Source organism: Oncorhynchus mykiss, chromosome 23, assembly GCF_057628025.1.
Source record: "Oncorhynchus mykiss isolate SJ-2025 chromosome 23, ASM5762802v1, whole genome shotgun sequence".
Lineage (NCBI taxonomy): Eukaryota > Metazoa > Chordata > Actinopteri > Salmoniformes > Salmonidae > Oncorhynchus > Oncorhynchus mykiss.
Window position 1 is genome coordinate 50,261,442 of NC_143044.1, and position 20,424 is coordinate 50,281,865.

At 46.4% G+C, this 20,424-nt stretch overlaps 1 protein-coding gene across 3 annotated transcripts in view; it reads right to left on the reverse strand.

Moving 5' to 3' along the window:
- Nucleotides 1-227: 227 nt before the first annotated feature.
- LOC110503043 (proteasome activator complex subunit 4B) overlaps nucleotides 228-20,424 on the reverse strand; it is a 97,662-nt gene continuing 77,465 nt past the window's right edge. For 2 of the 3 annotated variants that reach the window (XM_090217579.1, XM_036960897.2), the window contains exons 35-43: nucleotides 19,459-19,590; nucleotides 17,069-17,277; nucleotides 16,544-16,629; nucleotides 16,313-16,441; nucleotides 14,484-14,639; nucleotides 7,572-7,734; nucleotides 3,396-3,529; nucleotides 2,920-3,061; nucleotides 228-2,754 (exon numbers count right to left, since the gene is read on the reverse strand). In XM_090217579.1, the coding sequence (XP_090073705.1) occupies nucleotides 2,927-3,061; nucleotides 3,396-3,529; nucleotides 7,572-7,734; nucleotides 14,484-14,639; nucleotides 16,313-16,441; nucleotides 16,544-16,629; nucleotides 17,069-17,277; nucleotides 19,459-19,590 (1,144 nt within the window). In that variant the 3' untranslated portion in view covers nucleotides 228-2,754; nucleotides 2,920-2,926. The remainder of the gene's footprint in view (nucleotides 2,755-2,919; nucleotides 3,062-3,395; nucleotides 3,530-7,571; nucleotides 7,735-14,483; nucleotides 14,640-16,312; nucleotides 16,442-16,543; nucleotides 16,630-17,068; nucleotides 17,278-19,458; nucleotides 19,591-20,424) is intronic. The other variant, XM_036960896.2, reaches the window with a different exon arrangement.

The following is a 20,424-nucleotide window of genomic DNA, read 5'->3' on the forward strand; positions in this document are numbered from 1 at the left end:
ATAATGTAACCAGTACTATTGGGTGTCAGGGAAAATGTACAGAGTAAAATGTACATTATTTACCACTAGGAACGTAGTGAAGTAAAAGTTGTCAAAAATAGAAATAGTAAAGTAAAATACAGATACCCCAAAAACTACTTAAGTAGTATTTGTACTTAAATACTTTACACCACTGAATAGGAGCCATCCCAGAACCAACCAGCATAAAGACACACACACACACAAAGTTTGTTACAAACAACCCATGAATTTCTTTATTTTCTTCAGAAAACAGTACATCTAAAAATAATCACTGCAGTTTTGGCACTACACTAAACAGGTGTGAGGTACTAAACTGAACCAATGAGACTAGATTTAAGTCTTCATGGAAAAGTAAATATTGAACCAAAAATAAATCTCTCACTAGGGTTTTTAAAAAGAATGGAGAACAATGTTATATTGATGAGTAGAGGGGAAGGGGTGCTAAGGTGGTGGACAGGATGTTTGGCTATTCCTTGGGCCCCGTTTCCCAGACACAGATTAAGCCTGGTCCTGGACTAAAAAGCTTTGTTTCAATGGAGACACCAATTATATCATGCTTTTTAGTCCAGGACCAGGCTTGATCTGTGTCTGGGAAATGAGTCCCTTGGGGTTTTGAGAGGGGTTTAGACATGCCATGATGATTAAACTGTACCCATCAGCTGAAAACCTTGCACATATCCTTGAGGAATGAACACACACTCACACACTCACTCTGCTACGTAGTCATCATTGCCCAAGCGAGAGCAGATTACATCAAATGCTCCGTCACTAACAAGCTGAACAATCTATCTACTCACAAACCAAAAGCTTTCATTACCAGCAACTCTAAGAATAATAAAATCAGCACTTCAAACAAATAAATAAACCTGTTTGTGCATTTATGTTACATACACATGGTATACACACATAATAAAATATGCATATAGCAGAGATAAACTAAGTACACAAACATCAAGTATGTAAATGTGTGTGCCAGGTTAAAATCTAAGTTATGTCCCAAATGACACTCTATTCCCTATATAGTGCACTACTTTTGATCAGAGCCTTATGGGCCCTCGTCAAAAGTGGTGCACTAAAAGGAAAAGGGTCCATTTGGGAAACACTCCTAATCTAATGATAATGAACGATCATCTGAACACATACAGACTGTGGCTAAGAACACTTCATTGGAGACCTGGAACAATATGGTTCCTATCCTCTAGAGCAGGGCTCTCCAACCCTGTTTCCTGGAGAGCTACCCTCCTGTAGGTTTTAACTCCAACCCTGTTCCTGGAGAGCTACCCTCCTGTAGGTTTTCAATCCAACCCTGTTCCTGGGGAGCTACCCTCCTGTAGGTTTTCACTTCAACCCTGTTCCTGGGGAGCTACCCTCCTGTAGGTTTTCACTTCAACCCGTTTCCTGGGGAGCTACCCTCCTGTAGGTTTTAACTCCAGTCCTGTTCCTGGGGAGCTACCCTCCTGTAGGTTTTCACTTCAACCCGTTTCCTGGGGAGCTACCCTCCTGTAGGTTTTAACTCCAGTCCTGTTCCTGGGGAGCTACCCTCCTGTAGGTTTTCACTTCAACCCGTTTCCTGGGGAGCTACCCTCCTGTAGGTTTTAACTCCAGTCCTGTTCCTGGGGAGCTACCCTCCTGTAGGTTTTCACTTCAACCCTGTTCCTGGGGAGCTAGCCTCCTGTAGGTTTTCACTCCAACCCCAGTTGTAACTATCTTAACTCAGCTGATCAACCACGTAGTTTTTAGAATCAGGTGTGCTAGATTAGGGTCATAGTGAAACCTACAGGACGGCAGCTCCCCAGGAACAGGACTGGAGTTAAAACCTACAGGACGGCAGCTCCCCAGGAACAGGACTGGAGAGCCTTGCTCTAGTGGGATAATATAGTTAGTTGGTGCAGAGTTGATAACATTGAGGGGATGTTGTACCGAGAGCAATATTACGGGGGAAACTAGCTCTGGTCCTAAGGCGTAGTGGTGCACTAATGGGGGAACGCGCACTACATCTTGGACCAGAGATAGAGGGAAACCTGCAGGTATCTTCATCAAGCATTCCACACACACACACACACACACACACACACACGAGAAGAACAAGAGAAATCAACTGTACAGTAATATTACAGTAATATTACAAAGTGCAGATCAATCATCCATGCTATGGTTTATCCTTAAATATTAAGTATAGTAGAAATGTAAATGAGCGCTAAAAACAAATACACAACTGCATCCATTCCATTACGTATGCATATTTCCCCCCTCCCCAAGGTCCTCAGGGTACAGGGTTGTATTCGTTACGGCACAACGTAGAAAAAAACTTTTTCTAAAGGAAACATCCAGGTAGTTCCTCCTCGTTTCATTATGTTTGGTGCCTAGTGAAAATGACCCAGGTGTCGTCCGTTGGTCTGGTCAGAGGGCAGGGACCTGAAAGTGAGGCCCGTCTCCCCTCATGCAGGCTCGTCTGTTCTGGAAGTCACACAGCGTCTCAGAGTAGCGCTGCTGATCGAGGATCAGATCGCCATGTCCATATAATGGTTTTCAATACGATCTGAAAGGCAAAACTGATCCTAAATCAGCAATTGTACTCAGACGCTTTGTGAATACGGCCCTGTTCTGTTCAGTTTGAGGCTTTCCCAGACTAATAACAGAGTGAGGAACTGTTGAGTGGCTCAAAGAGGGCATTCAGGGTGTCGTTCCTCCGTTAAGAAAACATCATCTCCATCTGAAAGTTGTACCAGGGCCCTAAAGAGAGACCAAATGGACGGTTTGATTAATGGTTGGTGCCCTGAGGAAGTGCCTTGAAGTTTACAATGTACTGTAACTTGTGTTGGTGAGGTTTCCACCCAAGCATACGTTTGAATTGATCTACAATGAGTCAGCATTTTAGGATGGGAGTGTGTGTCCTACCAGGTATCTAGGCATAGTAGCAGGGAGAGACAAGCAGGTCGGTCAGAACCAGCAGCTGGTCGTCAGTGAACTGCTGTTTGTGTTCCTGCCAGTTGTCATGATGAGTCCGCCGGAAGTTAGACAGGGTCTTCTTCACAGACATCTTCAGGAGAGAGAGAGAGAGAGAGATATTCAGGAGCGAGAGAGAACGAGATTCAGGAGCGAGAGAGAGAGAGAGATATATTCAGGAGCAAGAGAGATTCAGGAGCGAGAGAGAGCGAGATTCAGGAGCGAGAGAGAGCGAGATTCAGGAGCGAGAGAGAGCGAGATTCAGGAGCGAGAGAGAGCGAGATTCAGGAGCGAGAGAGAGCGAGATTCAGGAGCGAGAGAGAGCGAGATTCAGGAGCGAGAGAGAGCGAGATTCAGGATCAAAAGAGAGCGAGAGGGAGAGTGACAGAGAGCATGCCATTGAGCTGTGTGTGTTTAGTCCTCCTCACCTCAATGGGCTGTGTGTCATTGAGGTGGACGCTCAGGTTCATCAGTAGCTGGGGCATCCAGCTGGGAACATCGTAGGGGCTGGACAGGATACAGGCACTCAGACCTAACACTCCAGCATGTCGCCTCACTAGATCTACACACACGGGGGGGGGGGGGGGGGCATTGAAAAACTGAGCTATAACATGTTCAGCAAGGTCAAGACAAATGCATTTTAGAAGCCTATCTAACACAACCATGGCAACTGTGTTCCAAGTAAACAATTGACCGTTGGATGTAGACAGCTATGTTCTAATACCCACACTAGTGTGCCACTTAAAATGAAGATGCACTAAATATACAAAAGTATGTGGACACCCCTTCAAATGAGTGGATTTGCCTATTTCAGCCTCACCCGTTGCTGAAAGGTGTATAAAATCGAGCACACATCCATGCAATCTCCATAGACAAACGTTGCAGTAGAATGGCCTTACTGAAGAGCTCAGTGACTATCAACGTGGCACCACCATCATAGGATGCCACCTTTCCAACAAGTCAGTTCGTCAAATTTCTGCCCTGCTAGAACTGCCTGGTCAACTGTAAGTGCTGTTATTGTGAAGTGGAAACGTCTAGGAGCAACAACGTCTCAGCCACGACATGTTAGGACACAGAACGGGACCGCCGAGTGCAGGAGCGCATAATTTTATTTTTATTTATTTTTATTTTACCTTTATTTAACCAGGTAGGCAAGTTGAGAACAAGTTCTCATTTACAATTGCGACCTGGCCAAGATAAAGCAAAGCAGTTCGACAGATACAACAACACAGAGTTACACATGGAGTAAAACAAACATACAGTCAATAATAAAGTATAAACAAGTCTATATACAATGTGAGCAAATGAGGTGAGAAGGGAGGTAAAGGCAAAAAAGGCCTTGGTGGCAAGGTAAATACAATATAGCAAGTAAAACACTGGAATGGTAGTTTTGCAATGGAAGAATGTGCAAAGTAGAAATAAAAATAATGGGGTGCAAAGGAGCAAAATAAATAAATAAATTAAATACAGTTGGGAAGAGGTAGTTGATAGGGCTAAATTATAGGTGGGCTATGTACAGGTGCAGTAATCTGTGAGCTGCTCTGACAGTTGGTGCTTAAAGCTAGTGAGGGAGATAAGTGTTTCCAGTTTCAGAGATTTTTGTAGTTCGTTCCAGTCATTGGCAGCAGAGAACTGGAAAGAGAGGCGGCCAAAGAAAGAATTGGTTTTGGGGGTGACTAGAGAGATATACCTGCTGGAGCGTGTGCTACAGGTGGGAGATGCTATGGTGATAATAAGTCTGTCCCCAGTTGCAACACTCGATACCGAGTTCCAAACTGCCTGCAAGCAACGTCAGCACAAGAACTGTTCGCCAGGGGCTTCATGAAATAGGTTTCCATGGCCAAGCAGCCTCACACAAGCATGGATGCCAGGAGAACACTACCTGCCCCAATGCATAGTGCCAACTGTAAAGTTTGGTGGAGGAGGAATAATGGTCTGGGGCTGTTTTTCATGGTTTCATGTTTTCCTTAGTTCCAGGGAAGGGAAATCTTAACGCTACAGCATGCAATGAAAGTCTAGACAAATATGTGATTATAACTTTGTGGCAACAGTTTGAGCTAGGCCCTTTCCTGTTTCAGCCCCTGTTCACAAAGTGTGGTCCACGCAGAAATAGTTTGTCGAGATCGGTGTGGATGAACTTGACTGGCCTGAGCACAGCACAGCCCTGACCTCAAACCCATCGAACACCTTTGGGATGAACTGGAACGCTGACTGCGAGCCAAGCCTAATCGCGCAACAGTGCCCGACCTCACTAATGCTCGTAGCTGAACGGAAGCAAGTCCCAGCAGCAATGTTCCAACATCTAATGGAAAACCTTCCCAGAAGAGTGGAGGGTGTTATAGTAGCAAAGGTGGGACCAACTCTATATTAATGGCCATGGTTTTGGAATGAGATGTTCGACGAGCACGTGTCCACATACTTTTGGTCGTGTAGTGTATGTAGTGGCCGTTTTAAGTGGTATTTAGTGTGGACAGAGTAAGAGCCAGTATGTAGTGTGGACAGAGTAACAGAGCCAGTATGTAGTGTGGACAGAGTAACAGAGCCAGTATGTAGAGTGAACAGAGTAACTAACAGAGCCAGTATGTAGTGTGGACAGAGTAACAGAGCCAGTATGTAGTGTGGACAGAGTAACAGAGCCAGTATGTAGTGTGGACAGAGTAACAGAGCCAGTATGTAGTGTGGACAGAGTAACAGAGCCAGTATGTAGTGTGGACAGAGTAACAGAGCCAGTATGTAGTGTGGACAGAGTAACAGAGCCAGTATGTAGTGTGGACAGAGTAACAGAGCCAGTATGTAGAGTGAACAGAGTAACTAACAGAGCCAGTATGTAGTGTGGACAGAGTAACAGAGCCAGTATGTAGTGTGGACAGAGTAACAGAGCCAGTATGTAGTGTGGACAGAGTAACAGAGCCAGTATGTAGTGTGGACAGAGTAACAGAGCCAGTATGTAGTGTGGACAGAGTAACAGAGCCAGTATGTAGTGTGGACTAGAGTATTAACATTAGAGGTCGACCGATGATGATTTTTCAACGCCGATACCGATTTTTGGAGGACCAAAAAAGAAGATACCGATAGAAATCAGCAAATTATTATATATATATATATATATATATATATATATATATATATATATATATATATATATATATATATTTGTATTAATGACAATTACAACAATACTGAATGAACACTTATTTTAACTTAATATAATACATCAATAAAATAATTTTGTCTCAAGTAAATAATGAAACTTGTTCAATTTAGTTTAAATAATGTAAAAACAAAGTGTTTGGAGAAGTAAAAGTGCAATATGTGCCATGTAAAAAAGCTAACGTTTCAGTTCCTTGCTCAGAACATATGAAAGCTGGTGGTTCATTTTAACATGAGTCTTCAATATTCCCAGTTAAGAAGTTTTAGGTTTTTAGTTATTATAGGAATTATAGGACTATTTCTATACCATTTGTATTTCATATACCTTTGACTATTGGATGTTCTAATACGCACTATCGTATTGCCAACCTAATCTCAGGAGTTGATTGGCTCGAAGTTATAAACAGCGCAATGCTTGAAGCACAGCTAAGAGCTGCTGGCAAACGCAGGACAGTGCTGTTTGAATGAATGCCTACGAGCCTGCTGCTGCCTACCACCTCTCAGTCAGACTGCTCTATCAACAATCAAATCATAGACTTAATTATAATATAATACCACACAGAAATACGAGCCTTTGGACATTAAAATGGTCAAATCCGGAAACTATCATTTCGAAAACAAAACGTTTATTCTTTCAGTGAAATACGGAACCGTTCCATATTTTATCTAATGGATGGCATCCCTAAGTCTAAATATTCTTGTTACATTGCACAACCTTCAATGTTATGTCATAATTATGTTCAATTCTGGCAAATTAATTACGGCCTTTGTTAGGAAGAAATGGTCTTCACACAGTTCGCAACGAGCCAGGCGGCCCAAACTGCTGCATATACCCTGACTCTGTTGGAAGAGAAGTGACATAATTGACCCAGTTACAATAAATTCATGTTAGCAGGCATATTAACTAAATATGCAGGTTTAAAAATATATACTTGCGTATTGATTTTAAGAAAGGTATTGATGTTTATGGTTAAGTACATTTGTGCAACAACAGTGCTTTTTTCACAAATGCGCTTGTTAAATCATCACCCGTTTGGCGAAGTAGGCTGTCATTCGATGATTAATTAACAGGCACCGCATCGATTATATGCAACGCAGGACACACTAGATAAACTAGTAATATCATCAACCATGTGTAGTTATAACTAGTGATTATGTTAAGATGGATTGTTTTTGATAAGATAAGTTTAATGCTATCTATCAACTTACCTTGGCTCCTTGCTGCACTCCTGTAACAGGTGATCAGCCTGCCACGCTGTCTCCTCGTGGAGTGCAATGTAATCGGCCATAATCGGTGTCCAAAAACGCAGATTACCGATCGCTATGAAAACTTGAAATTGGCCCTAATTAAATCATCCATTCCGATAAATCGGTCGACCTCTAATTAACATGTTTGTCACTTAGCAGACACTGTTATCCAGAGCGACTTATAGGTATAATTTGCTCATGGCTACCTCCAGAGGGGATGGTGTCCACCACGGAGCCCAGCTCCCTCTTCCTCTTCTTGGGTAGGCGGGTCTTACAGAGGGCCTCAAAGTGGCTCTGCATGGGGCCCTCTATGGACAGGAAGTTACACTGAAGGAAACCGCTCAGAGTGGTGGCAGCCATCTCCCTCACCTGGGGGAGAGAAGGAAAGAGATGTGATATATGGAGCTGGCTGGTCCATTCTGTACTGACTAGATCTGCTCAACAGACAGAAGCTCCATCTAAACTCTCCTCCTCCTCAAAATGCAGTGAAGGGCTGAGGAGCGAGACCATAGTTGGACATTGTCCTCCAATACTCTTGAGAAGTAGTCAAGGAAATAGGAAGAGATGAATCACTGAAAGCTTAATTAAGATGGAGCCAGAGAGAACAGGGAGAGCAGAAAGAGAAAGTGAGCGAGCGAGCGAGAGCAGGCGGGAAGAGAGAGAGAGAGCAGGGAGTGCGAGCGAGCAGGGAGAGAGAGAGCGAGGAGGGAGAGAGAGAGCGAGAGCGAGCAGGGAGAGAGAGAGAGAGCGTGCAGGTAGAGAGAGCGAGCAGGGAGAAAAAGAGCGAGCAGGGAGAGCGAGCAGGGAGAGGGAGCGAGCAGGGAGAGAGAGCGAGCAGGGAGAGAGAGCGTGCAGGGAGAGCGAGCGAGCAGGGAGAGCGAGCGAGCAGGGAGAGGGCGAGCGAGCAGGGAGAGGGAGAGGGGGAGCGAGCAGGGAGAGGGAGAGGGGGAGCGAGCAGGGAGAGGGAGAGGGGGAGCGAGCAGGGAGAGGGAGAGGGGGAGCGAGCAGGGAGAGGGAGAGGGGGAGCGAGCAGGGAGAGGGAGAGGGGGAGCGAGCAGGGAGAGGGAGAGGGGGAGCGAGCAGGGGGAGGGGGAGCGAGCAGGGAGAGGGGGAGCGAGCAGGGAGAGGGGGAGCGAGCAGGGAGAGGGGGGGAGCGAGCAGGGAGAGGGGGAGCGAGCAGGGAGAGGGGGAGCGAGCAGGGAGAGGGGGAGCGAGCAGGGAGAGGGGGAGCGAGCAGGGAGAGGGGGAGCGAGCAGGGGGAGAGGGGGAGCGAGCAGGGGGAGAGGGGGAGCGAGCAGGGGGAGAGGGGGAGCGAGCACGGGGAGAGGGGGAGCGAGCACGGGGAGACAGAGCGAGCGAGCGAGCAGGGGGAGACAGAGCGAGCGAGCGAGCAGGGGGAGACAGAGCGAGCGAGCGAGCAGGGGGAGACAGAGCGAGCGAGCGAGCAGGGGGAGACAGAGCGAGCGAGCGAGCAGGGGGAGACAGAGCGAGCGAGCGAGCAGGGGGAGACAGAGCGAGCGAGCGAGCAGGGGGAGACAGAGCGAGCGAGCGAGCAGGGGGAGACAGAGCGAGCGAGCGAGCAGGGGGAGACAGAGCGAGCGAGCGAGCAGGGGGAGACAGAGCGAGCGAGCGAGCAGGGGGAGACAGAGCGAGCGAGCGAGCAGGGGGAGACAGAGCGAGCGAGCGAGCAGGGGGAGACAGAGAGAGCGAGCGAGCAGGGGGAGACAGAGAGAGCGAGCGAGCAGGGGGAGACAGAGCGAGCGAGCGAGCGAGCAGGGGGAGACAGAGCGAGCGAGCGAGCGAGCAGGGGGAGACAGAGCGAGCGAGCGAGCGAGCAGGGGGAGACAGAGAGAGCGAGCGAGCAGGGGGAGACAGAGCGAGCGAGCGAGCGAGCAGGGGGAGACAGAGCGAGCGAGCGAGCGAGCAGGGGGAGACAGAGCGAGCGAGCGAGCGAGCAGGGGGAGACAGAGCGAGCGAGCAGGGGGAGACAGAGCGAGCGAGCAGGGGGAGACAGAGCGAGCGAGCAGGGGGAGACAGAGCGAGCGAGCAGGGGGAGACAGAGCGAGCGAGCAGGGGGAGACAGAGCGAGCGAGCAGGGGGAGACAGAGCGAGCGAGCAGGGGGAGACAGAGCGAGCGAGCAGGGGGAGACAGAGCGAGCGAGCAGGGGGAGACAGAGCGAGCGAGCAGGGGGAGACAGAGCGAGCGAGCAGGGGGAGAGAGAGAGCGAGCGAGCAGGGAGAGAGAGAGCGAGCGAGCAGGGAGAGAGAGAGCGAGCGAGCAGGGAGAGAGAGAGCGAGCGAGCAGGGAGAGAGAGAGCGAGCGGGGAGAGGGAGCGAGCGAGCGAGCGGGGAGAGGGAGCGAGCGAGCGAGCCCTGTATCAACACGGTGCTCTGCTCCCGTCCCCCAACACATTCCACAGCTATCTGTCTTTCCTGTATCAACACGGTGCTCTGCTCCCGTCCCCCAACACATTCCACAGCTATCTGTCTTTCCTGTATCAACACGGTGCTCTGCTCCCGTCCCCCAACACATTCCACAGCTATCTGTCTTTCCTGTATCAACACGGTGCTCTGCTCCCGTCCCCCAACACATTCCACAGCTATCTGTCTTTCCTGTATCAACACGGTGCTCTGCTCCCGTCCCCCAACACATTCCACAGCTATCTGTCTTTCCTGTATCAACACGGTGCTCTGCTCCCGTCCCACAACACATTCCACAGCTATCCGTCTTTCCTGTATCAACACGGTGCTCTGCTCCCGTCCCCCAACACATTCCACAGCTATCTGTCTTTCCTGTATCAACACGGTGCTCTGCTCCCGTCCCACAACACATTCCACAGCTATCTGTCTTTCCTGTATCAACACGGTGCTCTGCTCCCGTCCCCCAACACATTCCACAGCTATCTGTCTTTCCTGTATCAACACGGTGCTCTGCTCCCGTCCCCCAACACATTCCACAGCTATCTGTCTTTCCTGTATCAACACGGTGCTCTGCTCCCGTCCCCCAACACATTCCACAGCTATCTGTCTTTCCTGTATCAACACGGTGCTCTGCTCCCGTCCCCCAACACATTCCACAGCTATCTGTCTTTCCTGTATCAACACGGTGCTCTGCTCCTGACCCCAACACATTCCCCAGCTATCTCTCTTTCCTGTACCAACACGGTGCTCTGCTCCTGTCCCCCACACATTCCACAGCTATCCGTCTTTCCTGTATCAACATATATATACACACACACACACACACACACACACGTACGTATGTATGTATGTATGTATGTATGTATGTATGTATGTATGTATGTATGTATGTATGTATGTATGTATGTATGTATGTACAGTGCCTTGCGAAAGTATTCGGCCCCCTTGAACTTTGCGACCTTTTGCCACATTTCAGGCTTCAAACATAAAGATATAAAACTGTATTTTTTTGTGAAGAATCAACAACAAGTGGGACACAATCATGAAGTGGAACGATATATTACGAATATAACGAATATTGGATATTTCAAACTTTTTTAACAAATCAAAAACTGAAAAATTGGGCGTGCAAAATTATTCAGCCCCTTTACTTTCAGTGCAGCAAACTCTCTCCAGAAGTTCAGTGAGGATCTCTGAATGATCCAATGTTGACCTAAATGACTAATGATGATAAATACAATCCACCTGTGTGTAATCAAGTCTCCGTATAAATGAACCTGCACTGTGATAGTCTCAGAGGTCCGTTAAAAGCGCAGAGAGCATCGTGAAGAACAAGGAACACACCAGGCAGGTCTGAGATACTGTTGTGAAGAAGTTTAAAGGCCGGATTTGGATACAAAAAGATTTCCCAAGCTTTAAACATCCCAAGGAGCACTGTGCAAGCGATAATATTGAAATGGAAGGAGAATCAGACCACTGCAAATCTACCAAGACCTGGCCGTCCCTCTAAACTTTCAGCTCATACAAGGAGAAGACTGATCAGAGATGCAGCCAAGAGGCCCATGATCACTCTGGATGAACTGCAGAGATCTACAGCTGAGGTGGGAGACTCTGTCCATAGGACAACAATCAGTCGTATATTGCTCAAATCTGGCCTTTATGGAAGAGTGGCAAGAAGAAAGCCATTTCTTAAAGATATCCATAAAAAGTGTCGTTTAAAGTTTGCCACAAGCCACCTGGGAGACACACCAAACATGTGGAAGAAGGTGCTCTGGTCAGATGAAACCAAAATTGAACTTTTTGGCAACAATGCAAAACGTTATGTTTGGCGTAAAAGCAACACAGCTCATCACACTGAACACACCATCCCCACTGTCAAACATGGTGGTGGCAGCATCATGGTTTGAGCCTGCTTTTCTTCAGCAGGGACAGGGAAGATGGTTAAAATTGATGGGAAGATGGATGGAGCCAAATACAGGACCATTCTGGAAGAAACCCTGATGGAGTCTGCGAAAGACCTGAGACTGGGACGGAGATTTGTCTTCCAACAAGACAATGATCCAAAACATAAAGCAAAATCTACAATGGAATGGTTCAAAAATAAACATATCCAGGTGTTAGAATGGCCAAGTCAAAGTCCAGACCTGAATCCAATCGAGAATCTGTGGAAAGAACTGAAAACTGCTGTTCACAAATGCTCTCCATCCAACCTCACTGAGCTCGAGCTGTTTTGCAAGGAGGAATGGGAAAAAATGTCAGTCTCTCGATGTGCAAAACTGATAGAGACATACCCCAAGCGACTTACAGCTGTAATCGCAGCAAAAGGTGGCGCTACAAAGTATTAACTTAAGGGGGCTGAATAATTTTGCACGCCCAATTTTTCAGTTTTTGATTTGGTAAAAAAGTTTGAAATATCCAATAAATGTCGTTCCACTTCATGATTGTGTCCCACTTGTTGTTGATTCTTCACAAAAAAATACAGTTTTATATCTTTATGTTTGAAGCCTGAAATGTGGCAAAAGGTCGCCGAAATATATATATATATAGAGGGCAGGTCAGACTATATATAGAGGGCAGGTCAGACTATATATAGAGGGCAGGTCATTCGATTAGAGGGCAGGTCATTCGACTAGAGGGCAGGTCATTCGACTAGAGGGCAGGTCATTCGACTAGAGGGCAGGTCATTCGACTAGAGGGCAGGTCATTAGACTAGAGGACAGGTCATTAGACTAGAGGACAGGTCATTAGACTAGAGGACAGGTCATTAGACTAGAGGGCAGGTCATTCGACTAGAGGGCAGGTCATTCGACTAGAGGGCAGGTCATTAGACTAGAGGCCAGGTCATTAGACTAGAGGACAAGTGAACTGGGGTATTTTGTCTGAAAATAAATACAGAAGAGGTAACATCACCCTCCCCATAGCAACAGAATACTCCTGCTTTCCATAGCAACAAGTGAGAGGGGGAGAATAAGGAGGAAGAGTGCTGGAAGACAGGGCCTGTGATCTCACACACACAACACACACACACACCTATCTACCATTCTGTCTTCTTCAATGTGATCTGTAACCTCCAGACCTACCTATCTACCATTCTGTCTTCTTCAATGTGATCTGTAACCTCCAGACCTAACTATCTACCATTCTGTCTTCTTCAATGTGATCTGTAACCTCCAGACCTACCTATCTACCATTCTGTCTTCTTCAATGTGATCTGTAACCTCCAGACCTACCTATCTACCATTCTGTCTTCTTCAATGTGATCTGTAACCTCCAGACCTACCTATCTACCATTCTGTCTTCTTCAATGTGATCTGTAACCTCCAGACCTAACTATCTACCATTCTGTCTTCTTCAATGTGATCTGTAACCTCCAGACCTACCTATCTACCATTCTGTCTTCTTCAATGTGATCTGTAACCTCCAGACCTAACTATCTACCATTCTGTCTTCTTCAATGTGATCTGTAACCTCCAGACCTAACTATCTACCATTCGGTCTTCTTCAATGTGATCTGTAACCTCCAGACCTAACTATCTACCATTCTGTCTTCTTCAATGTGATCTGTAACCTCCAGACCTAACTATCTACCATTCTGTCTTCTTCAATGTGATCTGTAACCTCCAGACCTAACTATCTACCATTCTGTCTTCTTCAATGTGATCTGTAACCTCCAGACCTACCTATCTACCATTCTGTCTTCTTCAATGTGATCTGTAACCTCCAGACCTACCTATCTACCATTCTGTCTTCTTCAATGTGATCTGTAACCTCCAGACCTACCTATCTACCATTCTGTCTTCTTCAATGTGATCTGTAACCTCCAGACCTACCTATCTACCATTCTGTCTTCTTCAATGTGATCTGTAACCTCCAGACCTAACTATCTACCATTCGGTCTTCTTCAATGTGATCTGTAACCTCCAGACCTAACTATCTACCATTCTGTCTTCTTCAATGTGATCTGTAACCTCCAGACCTAACTATCTACCATTCTGTCTTCTTCAATGTGATCTGTAACCTCCAGACCTACCTATCTACCATTCGGTCTTCTTCAATGTGATCTGTAACCTCCAGACCTAACTATCTACCATTCTGTCTTCTTCAATGTGATCTGTAACCTCCAGACCTACCTATCTACCATTCTGTCTTCTTCAGTCATGACACCACCTGTGCTTCAGTCTGTTGTGTACTATGATCATCCTCTCTGTTGAACTCATTTTCTACATTCAATCAAATGTATTTCAAAAATGCTTTTTACATCAGCAGATGTCACTAAGTGCTAAAAACAGAAGGAACAACTACCTAGAAAAGCAGGCAAGAACCTAGGAAGAAACCTAGCGAGGAACCAGGCTCTGAGGGGTGGCCAGTCCTCTGCCGGTGGAGATAAGAGTACATGGCGATGAAGGCCAGATTGTTCTTCAAGATGTTCAAATATTCATAGATGGCCAGCAGGGTGAAATAATAATCACAGTGGTTGTAGAGGGTGCAACAGTTCATCACCTCAGGAGTAAATATCAGTTGGCTTTTCATAGCTGAGCATTCAGAGGTCGAGACAGCGGGGGGAGCGAGAGAGAAAGGGTCGAAAACAGCATGTCCAGGATAGATACCTATATATATATATATATATAGATACAGGATATATATCTATATGTGTGTGTGTGTGTGTGTGTGTGTGCGTGTTTGTGTGTGTGCGTTACCTCCAGCTGCTCGTCCTCCAGCAGGCGTATGACCAGTGCTCTGACGTCGTTGACGGCTCCCTGGTCGCTCATAAAGGTGAACAGGTTGTAGAAGACCATGATCTGTAGGTACGTCAGCACCGTGTAGCGAGCATGCCACGAACTGCTACCTGCTATCTGGAATATAACGGAACTATGTTAATATCATGACGGTAATGATCTGTAGGTACGTCAGCACCGTGTAGCGAGCATGCCATGAACTACTGTAACATAATCCAGCATGTACCACAAACTACTGTAACACCATCCAGCATGTACCACAAACTACTGTAACACCATCCAGCATGTACCACAAACTACTGTAACACCATCCAGCATGTACCACAAACTACGGTAACACCATCCAGCATGTACCACAAACTACGGTAACACCATCCAGCATGTACCACAAACTATGGTAACACCATCCAGCATGTACCACAAACTACGGTAACACCATCCAGCATGTACCACAAGCTATGGTAACACCATCCAGCATGTACCACAAACTACTGTAACACCATCCAGCATGTACCACAAACTACGTTAACACAATCCAGCATGTACCACAAACTACGGTAACATAAACTAGCATGTACCACAAACTACGGTAACATAATCCAGCATGTACCACAAACTACGGTAACACCATCCAGCATGTACCACAAGCTATGGTAACACCATCCAGCATGTACCACAAACTACTGTAACACCATCCAGCATGTACCACAAACTACGTTAACACAATCCAGCATGTACCACAAACTACTGTAACACCTTCCAGCATGTACCAAACTACTGTAACACCATCCAGCATGTACCACAAACTATGGTAACACCATCCAGCATGTACCACAAACTACTGTAACACCTTCCAGCATGTACCAAACTACTGTAACACCATCCAGCATGTACCACAAACTACGGTAACACCATCCAGCATGTACCACAAACTACGGTAACACCATCCAGCATGTACCACAAACTATGGTAACACCATCCAGCATGTACCACAAACTACGGTAACACCATCCAGCATGTACCACACACTATGGTAACACCATCCAGCATGTACCACAAGCTATGGTAACACCATCCAGCATGTACCACAAACTATGGTAACACCATCCAGCATGTACCACAAACTACGTTAACACAATCCAGCATGTACCACAAACTACGGTAACATAAACTAGCATGTACCACAAACTACGGTAACATAATCCAGCATGTACCACAAACTACGGTAACATAATCCAGCATGTACCACACACTACGGTAACACCATCCAGCATGTACCACAAACCACGGTAACACCATCCAGCATGTACCAAACTACTGTAACACCATCCAGCATGTACCACAAACTACTGTAACACCATCCAGCATGTACCACAAACTACTGTAACACCTTCCAGCATGTACCAAACTACTGTAACACCATCCAGCATGTGCCACAAACTACTGTAACACCATCCAGCATGTGCCACAAACTACTGTAACACCATCCAGCATGTACCACAAACTACTGTAACACCATCCAGTGTGTACCACAAACTACAGTAACATAATCCCAAGAGAACACCATCCAGCGTGTACCACAAACCTTACAGCTTCTTACACTTCTAACAAACATTTTGCAGAGGCTCAGAGAGTCTTGACAATGGGGGATTTGATATGTTTTTTAACCCTTTTCTCTATGGAGATTGCAGTGAATGGAGAAAGTGGTTGTAGATGAGTCTGGCCTGTTTGTGTGTGTGTGTGTGTGTGTGTGTGTGTGTGTGTGTGTGTGTGTGTGTGTGTGTACACACCTCTTGCAGGGCCAGCAGGACCAGTGGTATCTGCTCTGTGTAGAGTAGTCCCTGGGACATCAGCGACAGACAGGTCTTTGCATCCCTCTTCAGCTCATCATAACTGTCATCATTCTCCACCGGAGCGATCTACAAGAGACAGATGAGGGTTGTTAGCATTCAGCCAGAGGATGATAGACCTCCCATCAGTCTGGTTCCTCTCAAGGTTTCTTCCTTCCTTGACCCACCCACCTTGAACAGCAGGGGTAGCAACTGGAGCTGCTCTGGAACGGCCGTGGAGAAGGAGCGTCCAGCACTGGCCATCAGCCACTTGAGTACTGGAAACACATACATAACCTTTTTACATCGTATGCTCTGACGAAGGTCTTCATAACTAAACGTTTGGCACATTGAATTACTGAAATCTGCATCGTGCAGTGATCCAGTGAGCCGGGACTCTTCTCCCTTGGCTTTACACCTGGGTTTATTAGCTCCATCAACTCTATCCCTGACCTGTCTTCAGTAGTTTGATGGACTGGGTTAGGGGTCATACCTGGGTTAGGGGTCGTACCTGTTTTCAGTAGTTTGATGGCCTGGGTTAGGGGACGTACCGGCCTTTTGTAGTTTGATGGGTTAGGGGTCGTACCTGTTTTCAGTAGTTTGATGGGTTAGGGGTCATACCTGTTTTCAGTAGTTTGATGGGTTAGGGGTCGTACCTGTTTTCAGTAGTTTGATGGGTTAGGGGTCATACCTGTCTTCAATAGTTAGGGGTCGTACCTGTCTTCAGTAGTTTGATGGCCTGCGTCCTCTCGTCCTGCTCCCCCACATCGTTCTCTTCTACCACGTGGTTCTGGATCTCCTCGTCCCCCTCCGTCAGGGGTTTGAGGCGCAGCAGTATTCGCTCTGTGAACTCCTTGATGCGGGGCGAGGCCGTGGGCTGGGTGTACGGCAGATTGACGTCTATCATGAAGATGTAGGTGAGGACGCTGGAGAAGAAAGAGGAAAGAGAGCGAAAGAGGAGGCAGAGGGAGATTAACACCTTTAGTTGAGTTAATTCATGAATCTAGATTTTTGTATTTAGGCCATTATTTTTCATGTATTCCTCTTTTTCGACAGTTTGCTTGTCTCTACCTCTTTCAGTACTCTCATGAATGATAAAATCAACAATTCTACCTGGTTTAACATAAATAAATAAAAAAGCATAAGGTGATCTCTTGGCCAACCTGTTTGAAAAGTTATGGACGAATGTTTACCTACTATGACTGACGTGTGGGTAGATACCTAGCTGAATGAACGATGACTGATGTGTGGTTAGATACCTAGCTGAATGAACTATGACTGACGTGTGGTTAGATACCTAGCTGAATGAACGATGACTGATGTGTGGTTAGATACCTAGCTGAATGAACTATGACTGATGTGCGGTTAGATACCTAGCTGAATGAACTATGACTGACGTGCAGTTAGATACCTAGCTGAATGAACTATGACTGACGTGTGGTTAGATACCTAGCTGAATGAACTATGACTGACGTGTGGTTAGATACCTAGCTGAATGAACTATGACTGACGTGTGGTTAGATACCTAGCTGAATGAACTATGACTGACGTGTGGTTAGATACCTAGCTGAATGAACTATGACTGACGTGTGGTTAGATACCTAGCTGAATGAACTATGACTGACGTGCAGTTAGATACCTAGCTGAATGAACAATGACTGATGTGTGGTTAGATACCTAGCTGAATGAACTATGACTGACGTGTGGTTAGATACCTAGCTGAATGAACTATGACTGATGTGTGGTTAGATACCTAGCTGAATGAACTATGACTGACGTGCAGTTAGATACCTAGCTGAATGAACTATGACTGACGTGCAGTTAGATACCTAGCTGAATGAACTATGACTGACGTGCGGTTAGATACCTAGCTGAATGAACTATGACTGACGTGCGGTTAGATACCTAGCTGAATGAACTATGACTGACGTGCAGTTAGATACCTAGCTGAATGAACTATGACTGACGTGTGGTTAGATACCGAGCTGAATGAACTATGACTGACGTGTGGTTAGATACCTAGCTGAATGAATTATGACTGACGTGTGGTTAGATACCTAGCTGAATGAACTATGACTGACGTGCAGTTAGATACCTAGCTGAATGAACTATGACTGACGTGTGGTTAGATACCTAGCTGAATGAACTATGACTGAAGTGTGGTTAGATACCTAGCTGAATGAACTATGACTGACGTGCAGTTAGATACCTAGCTGAATGAACTATGACTGACGTGCAGTTAGATACCTAGCTGAATGAACTATGACTGACGTGCGGTTAGATACCTAGCTGAATGAACTATGACTGACGTGTGGTTAGATACCTAGCTGAATGAACTATGACTGACGTGTGGTTAGATACCTAGCTGAATGAACTATGACTGACGTGTGGTTAGATACCTAGCTGAATGAACTATGACTGACGTGTGGTTAGATACCTAGCTGAATGAACTATGACTGACGTGTGGTTAGATACCTAGCTGAATGAACTATGACTGACGTGTGGTTAGATACCTAGCTGAATGAACTATGACTGACGTGTGGTTAGATACCTAGCTGAATGAACTATGACTGACGTGTGGTTAGATACCTAGCTGAATGAACTATGACTGACGTGTGGTTAGATACCTAGCTGAATGAACTATGACTGACGTGTGGTTAGATACCTAGCTGAATGAACTATGACTGACGTGTGGTTAGATACCTAGCTGAATGAACTATGACTGACGTGTGGTTAGATACCTAGCTGAATGAACTATGACTGATGTGTGGTTAGATACCTAGCTGAATGAACTATGACTGACGTGTGGTTAGATACCTAGCTGAATGAACTATGACTGACGTGTGGTTAGATACCTAGCTGAATGAACTATGACTGACGTGTGGTTAGATACCTAGCTGAATGAACTATGACTGATGTGTGGTTAGATACCTAGCTGAATGAACTATGACTGACGTGTGGTTAGATACCTAGCTGAATGAACTATGACTGACGTGTGGGTAGATACCTAGCTGAATTAACTATGACTGATGTGGTAAGTGGCAGTAAGCTATAAACAAAAGGGTCAGCAGTGAAAATGTTTGTGTAATGTGGAGGCGAGGTCCTACCTTCCGATGCGCTCACGGACGTTCTTGTAGACCTGTGTGAGTTTGGGCTCTAGGTACTGCAGCAGTCTGTGGAGCAGCTCAGGGACCCTCCACTCCTGTTGAGCCAGGCCCCCCTGCAGCACATACAGACGACTGGGCAGGAGAGAGGAGAGTTATACACACACCTAACCCTCCTGCTGAGTCAGGCTTCCCTGCAGAATATACAAACGACTGGACAGGAGAGTTACACGCACACACACACCTAACCCTCCTGCTGAGTCAGGATCCCCTGCAGAATATACAGACGACTGGACAGGAGAGAGGAGAGTTATACACACACCTAACACTAAGTCAGGCCTCCCTGCAGAGTACACAGAAGACTGGACAGGAGAGAGGAGAGTTATACACACACCTAACACTAAGTCAGGCCTCCCTGCAGAGTACACAGAAGACTGGACAGGAGAGAGGAGAGTTATACACACACCTAACACTAAGTCAGGCCTCCCTGCAGAGTACACAGAAGACTGGACAGGAGAGAGGAGAGTTATACACACACCTAACACTAAGTCAGGCCTCCCTGCAGAGTACACAGAAGACTGGACAGGAGAGAGGAGAGTTATACACACACCTAACACTAAGTCAGGCCTCCCTGCAGAGTACACAGAAGACTGGACAGGAGAGAGGAGAGTTATACACACACCTAACACTAAGTCAGGCCTCCCTGCAGAGTACACAGAAGACTGGACAGGAGAGAGGAGAGTTATACACACACCTAACACTAAGTCAGGCCTCCCTGCAGAGTACACAGAAGACTGGACAGGAGAGAGGAGAGTTATACACACACCTAACACTAAGTCAGGCCTCCCTGCAGAGTACACAGAAGACTGGACAGGAGAGAGGAGAGTTATACACACACCTAACACTAAGTCAGGCCTCCCTGCAGAGTACACAGAAGACTGGACAGGAGAGAGGAGAGTTATACACACA